Here is a 6778-nt window from a genome sequence, read left to right as displayed (position 1 = left end):
CCCCCCCTCCTCCGTGTAGGGGCGAAAAGCCCCCTCCCGCAGCCCCGTGCCCCAAGCCGTGCGCCCCGGCTGGGATCCGGCCGGAGGCCGCCCCCCGCACGCCCCCTCCCCGTCTCCCCAGCCTCCGGCCGGGGGTCGCAGAGCCCACCGCCCCCCTCCGGCAGCCGCGTCTCCCATCCCTCCCTCCCCTCCCTCCCTCCATCCCTCCCTCCCTCCTTCCCTCCCTCCCTCCCTCCATCCATAATTAATCGCCTCCCCGCAGCCGCCGCGATAAGAGAGGGCGGGCGGGGACGAGGAGGCGGCGGCGGCCGGGAGGCGGAGGGGTTTGGGGGGGGTGGGGGGGGAGCCGTGGGGGGGGGAGCCGTGTGCGCTCGCCGCGCCCGGCTCACTGCGGCCGGCGGCTGCCTGCCGAGCGGAGCGGAGCCGAGCCGAGCCGAGCCGAGCCGCCCCGTCCCGTCCCGTCGGGGGAGCGCCGCCGCCCGCATGGCCGCGCCGCGCCGCGCCGCCGCCGCCGCCGCGGGGCCGGGGGGGGCCGCGGGAGGAGGATGAGGCGGGCGGCGGGGCGGCGGCGGCGGCGGCGGCGCGGAGGATGAAGTGGAGCGTGCGGGGAGCCTGCGCCGCGCTCTCCAGCTGCCTCCTGCTCGCCTGCGCCCTCAGCGCCGCCGCCGTGGGCCTCAAGTGCTTCTCGCTGGGCTCGGAGCTGAAGGGCGAGCCGTTCCGCCTGGGCACCGCCGCCGGTGCTTTCTACTCGGGGCTGCTGCTGGCCGCCGGCCTCTCGCTGCTCGCCGCCGCGCTGCTCTGCTGCCGCCCGCCCGACGAGGCGCCCGCGGCGGCGGCACCGGCCGGCGCCGGACCCCCCGGCGGAGCCCCCGGCGGAGCCCCCGGCGGAGGGGAGGCGGCGTCGGCGGCATCGGCGGCATCGGCGGCGGCATCGGCGGCGGCATCGGCTGCGGCATCGGCACCGGCGTCGGCACCGGCATCGGCACCGGCGGCGGCCGCGCCGTCGGGGCCGGGGGAGAAGGCGTCGCCCGGGGGGCGGCAGAACTTCCTGCTGCTGGGGGTGCTGGTGTTCATGCTGGGCGTGCTGAGCGCCTTCGCCGGCGCCGTCATCGACGGCGACACCGTGTCGCTGGTGGAGAGGAAGTACTCGCACTACTGCCTGCTGCAGCCCGGCGGCGCGGCCCGCCCGCGGAGCGGCCCCGCGGCCCCCGACGGCTCGGCGGCAGCGCTCCGCTGCCAGAAGCTGCGGGACTACCAGCGCGGCTTGGTGCTCTCCACCGTCTTCAACGCGCTGGAGTGCCTGCTGGGCCTGCTCAACCTGCTCCTCGTCAAGAACTACAAGGCCTCGCAGCAGCGCGGGCGGCGGCGGCGGCGGCGGAGAGCGGCCCCGGCGGCGGCGGCGGCGGCGGGCGGGCGGCGGAGGCGAAGACGGGGCGGCGGCGGAGGGCGGCGGGCGCCGCGCCACAGCCAGGGCTCCCTGTTCTCCGGCGGCGAGCCCGAGATCACCCCCGGGGACTGCCCCTTCCAGGCCGTCTCCTACATCAACGTGGGCGTCTTCCACGTCTTCGACGAGGCCGGCGTGGAGGTGCACTGCGGCGGGCACCCGTCCGTCGAGCTGCCCGGCTACTCGCCCATGGATCCCGAGCTGAACGCCTCCTACCCGTACTGCTACCCGCTGCCCAGCGAGCAGCCCCCCGCCTACGAGGAGATCTACCCCGGGGAGCCCTGCGCCCACGGCACCTAGCGCCCAGCCCGGCTCCAAGCCCGGCCGCTCCTCGCTCCGACGGCGGCACGGCACCGGCACCGGCACCGGCACCGGCACCGGCACCGGCAGCGCCGCGGGGCTCAGGGACAGCCGCGGCCCCCCGACGGCACGGCCCCCGACGGCACGGCCCCGCCGCCTCGGGAGCAGCGGGTGCCGCCGTGCCTCTGGCTCTGCGGAAGCTTCTCCTCCTGCCCTCTGCCCTCCCTCCTGCCCCTGCCCTCCGCAGATTTCCCCCCGTGCCCCTCACCCCCTCCCCGCCCTCCCGCACACCGACCCTCCGTCCGACCCTCCGTCCGTCCGTCCGTCCGTCCCCCTCCGACCGCCGGCGGCTGAGTTTTCCAAAGGCTGCGCGAGAAACGCCTAAGGGTTGGTTCCTCCTGCCGCCTCTCCTCCGTAGCCAAGTTTAGTTCCCTTCAAGTGATTCATCAGTCTCCAGCTTTAGCAGTCCAGAGTTACCCATTTATGATAACCAGCCAGTGTAAGGAAAAGGTGTCATGAAGCTTCTTTACCTCTCAAAAGAGCTAAATTTCTAAACAACGCAGAGACATTTGTGTCACGTTTACTAGAGGTGTATTGGGGATCTTTAACGTTTACACTACTCCTCGGGAGAATTGAGTTCTGTTTTAAGATTTAGTGAGTTAAAACATTTGTTGGTCTTGTAAGATGCACATTGAGAAAAACCTGCACTTTGAAAAAGAAACAGGAAAAAAATCAACAACGTTTTTGTACACTAACGTGCCTGCTTTTGTTGATAACTTCTTACTGTAAAAGCTTTCAGAAGTCTATAGTGAAAATGTTTGGTAAATTCACTGCAGTTTAAAATCGATGATTAGTTCCTTTACTAAAACAGCTGAGATGTTGCTAGGATATGGCAGTTAAAAGGAAGTCCAAATGTCATACACATTCCTTTTTGTAAACAGGTTCTGTGTTTTTAATGCAAGGCAGGATTTCTTTTTGTTTTACACAGGTGAAGGTTTAATTCTATTTTGTACAACTACATGGTTTACCTTGTAAAGAATTCCATTTTACCTGTTACAATTCATCAATCTGGTAAGCTTGAATATTAAAGTTTTATTTGAAATATATATATATTGTAAAACAGCCTTAACCGGTGCAGTGGTCACAGTTTTAAAGGGAAAAAGAAGAAAAGAAAAAAAAAAAACATCTTGGAAGTCATCTTCCAAATGTGTTTTCAAAACAGTATTTATACTCCTATTACAAAGTAAGATTTCTTTTTTTTTTTTTTCTTTTTCTTTTTTTCTTTCTTTTTTTTTTTAAGAGGCCACTTTAATTCCTGAAGAGGGGAAAAATTAACGGGATTGTATGCTGTTAACTCTTTCTGAACTTGGAGGTATTAAAAAGGCTTTCTGCAAAGAGAAAAACTGCTAGATCCTCCTTTTGGATTCTGCCGTGGAACGCCAGTATCAGATAGTATAAGAAAGTGCCAATTAAGGGAAGCAGGTATGACATATTTTTTACATCTTTTAAGAAGAGGTGAAAGCTTAATTTCATGTTGCACAAAGAGCCAAAAAGCAACTCTTCAGATTGCATTTGGTTCAGTCGTCCCTCCCCCAGCTACCCTATACTGAAATGAAATATCGCAAAATAACCTTTCAGTTAATCCTGCGTTTCGAGCCTGCTGCATAATGCCAGTGTCTCAGATACCCGGAGAGAGGGAGAGTTAAGGGAATGCAAAGTTTCAATGTATTTCTGTGGTCGATGCAAAATTATTTTAAAATTTTTAGCTGCAGAGAGACTGACGTAATTTACAGCCTTAGAATTGGAGAGGGAAGACTTTAGACTAAAAATAACCAAGTCTCTCTGCACCGTTTTGTTTTCTAAAGTGTTTTGACTTGCACACTTTGTATAATCTAAAATGCAGAATGCCTTAGAAGTCTTAAAATTGCAAACTGTTGTCTGTGAAGCTCACAATTAAAGCTCTCATCTAGGGAAGACAGCTAGAAGCAGCAGTTGCCAAGTTGCCGCGTAGTTCTACATTGCAGAAATTTAAAGCGCAGCTCTTTTTGGCCAGCAGATTTCCTTGTGCATAAGGCCAGCCTGAAACACTTGCCCTAGCTAAGTCTGGTTTTAGTACCGAAGACTGGCTCTGTGCTGGCTCTCTGCAGATGCACCTCTTTAACCCCTTGCAGGGAAGTTACTGGGAAGTCCTGCAGTCTTCACCTACAGTACTGATTTAGGCACAAACCCAAATCCACAGCCTACCGTACTGCTTATGTACCCAAAATATTTTTGCAAAAATGAGTAATTAAAGTGATGAGGCTTGATCCTTAGACCTGTAGGTCTCCACATAGATGAGTTGTGAGACAGCGTAGTACCCTGTTATGGAATCAAATAGGAACTGCCAGAGCGATTGTGAAAGACAGACCAGCTAGGTGCCTAAATACAGAGTCAGAAGTGTAACGATAGTTGTTGGCTTTAAAACAAACAAACAAACAAACAAACAATTTGGCTGCATACATTGTAGTTCATGGAAGTTGTATCTTAGTTTTACTTAAGGAATTGATTTTTGACTTAAAAAGACAGTATTTTACTTAACTATTTTAGGAATTACGAACTAGACAATTCTGAAACTCCAGATGTTCCAAAGATCAGTGCTCAGGGAAATAAATGGAAAGTCAAGAAAGCTACCTATTATACTCAATTGTTTAAATGTAAACAATTTTAAACTATGAATTTTTAAGATTGTTAAATTCATAACTTTTTTTTTTGTGTGCGTGCGTGCGCATGTGTGCGTGTGTATGTGTGTTTTGTGTTTTATTTAAATCTGTTCAGAATGCCATTGAATTAGGATATTTATTTGTGGCTCAGTTTCAGTTCCTGAATTTCTACTTTTCTTCATTTGGGCTTTTATCCCCTGTAATATTTTAGTTTAGTGACGGACAGATTGCCAGAACAATGTCCAAGTTGGACTCCCACAGAAGCCAGTAGGCATCATTTCATTGACTTCAGTGGGTCTGGGCACAAACAATATGTAACACCTACTCTAAATAATCTCTAAAGTAATATTGATCTTCTGGCATGACAGGATGCAGCAGAGGCGCATTATTTCTCAGTTATTTATTATTTGTATGGACAGCGGTATTAAGGGAGGTCACCTATGGTATTATACATATTTAAAAGAAAAAAAAAAAAAAAGAAAAAAATTGGCAGGCAAATTGACCAAACAAGCCATGTTTTCTTAAAAGATGGTATACAAGTGTTTCAGGTATCTGGTGACTAACTTTTCTGATAAAACACTACACGTATTTATTTCTCAGTGAGAAGAAACTTATAAATACAGGATTCAAGATGAAGCTTCACAAGCATGATTGCAGTATTGTGAAGCCATTTTTAGTAAACCTGAATCATCACTCTCTCTTCTGAGCAATAATGTTAGAGTGTATAAACTGTACTGTGCCGAAATTGAAAATAGGCTGGTGTGGGAAGCATTGGAGCGTAGGTTAATTACCTGAGAGGACTCATACCATCCCTCTGTTTTCCATTCCCTGTCACATGATTGTCAAGGCAAATGCAAACCTGATCGATTCATGTCACTGGAGGATGCTAATTACAAGGCTTTTGCCTTAAATAGCAAAACCAGGGAGAACGGAAGAGAGACATCGTGTATGTGCTATCAAATCTCCATTTTGCTTAGCTGAAGTAATGACAAGACTGCTTTTTGCCCCACGGCTTGTAGTTTTAATTTGCTCACAGCTTTACTCACATCTGTTCAAAGGGAGGGAAGAATAGACGCAATACTGCTCTTTTGGTGACAGTGGAGCACTGATTTGGTAGCAGACTGCTCCCAGCTTTCCAGTCCCTTTTACAGGTAATAGCAGCTAGTCAAGGGATGAAACAGTGGAAAATCAAGTCTGCTGTCTTTGATGCGATACGATTTGCCTTCATGTGGAAAAAATGTATTCCCACTAGCCTATTAGCAATTCACATGAATTATTTTCACACTCCAACATCCTTGCTTAAATCTGTTACTTATACTTTGCATTGTAATTGACAGAATATATGTGAATCTAAAAACAGGAAAAAAAAATGATGCTAGAAGGAAATCGTATTCAAATAGTACAGATTTTAGTCAAAAGTTTGATTTCACTGTAGGTCTTCTTTGGTTCACCAAAAAGCGCTATGGTGGCTGGTATAACTTAGATATATTTCAGACATAATGTTTAATCATCAGAAAAGGTTTCTGAATGTTCACATGAGGAGGGCAATCTGTTTCTGCTTTTGGACATAGTACATATGAAAACCTTTTCTTCATTTTGCCATTTAATCCAAGATTGATCCTCAACAAAATGTCAATAATTGATCTTGTAATTTTAGGATCAATAAAATACGTTTTAAAGCACAGCATATCCTATAAGAAAAGCCTAATGCTCTTCATTTAATAATCTCCATTGTCTTAGATTGATGCCTAATAGCACAACTGAAATTAGGGGTTTAATTACCATATTCATTGCAGAACGTGTTTTCCAGGGACTTACGACTTGTATGAGTGGAACCCTGGCTTAAAGTCCCAGGTTTTGCCACAAAGTTGAGTCTGTTTCAGTAAGTTAAATATTTCCTGGTTACAGGATGTTCTAATATTCTAGATAAATTCCCTTGGTAAAAAGATCTAGATCTGCTAATTGTATATGATAGCAGTCTTTAGTGTGCTAAAGTTACCTCTCCTTAATACAGGCTTATATTTTCCATTAAAGTGTGTAAGAGCAAGATTGAATTCCTCATGGTCACTGTCCACTTCTTGAATTTCTTAGTTATATCTTAACGACATGTGACTAGTGCTCAGTATATATTCCAGAGTCAGTAACAGCTGATTTAAGAACAGTTTACCAGATAAAAGGTGGTCTCCAGGAAGCCAACAGGCTGATGCATTGCTGTGGGAAAATCTTCAAATACACGCTGCAACAACTCGGTGTGTGGCGTGTTCTGCCCAAAGGGAGGCACTACCCACAGAAAGTAACTACAGGAGATCTGAGTGCTTAAGTTACAGGCAGGCCT

The 6778-nt window shown here is 49.9% G+C and overlaps 1 protein-coding gene across 1 annotated transcript; it reads left to right on the top strand.

Annotated features, from left to right (window-relative positions):
• Positions 1-335: 335 nt before the first annotated feature.
• On the top strand, positions 336-6130 carry TMEM271 (transmembrane protein 271). Its single transcript, XM_068667191.1, has one exon. The coding sequence runs from the start codon at positions 590-592 to the stop codon at positions 1742-1744; it is 1155 nt and encodes a 384-aa protein (XP_068523292.1). The 5' UTR covers positions 336-589; the 3' UTR covers positions 1745-6130.
• The last annotated feature ends 648 nt before the right edge of the window (positions 6131-6778 follow it).

This window comes from Anas acuta, chromosome Z (genome assembly GCF_963932015.1).
Source record: "Anas acuta chromosome Z, bAnaAcu1.1, whole genome shotgun sequence".
Classification (NCBI taxonomy): Eukaryota; Metazoa; Chordata; class Aves; order Anseriformes; family Anatidae; genus Anas; species Anas acuta.
The sequence above is the reverse complement of the archived record's forward strand: the minus strand, read 5'-3'. Positions and strand labels throughout refer to the sequence as shown.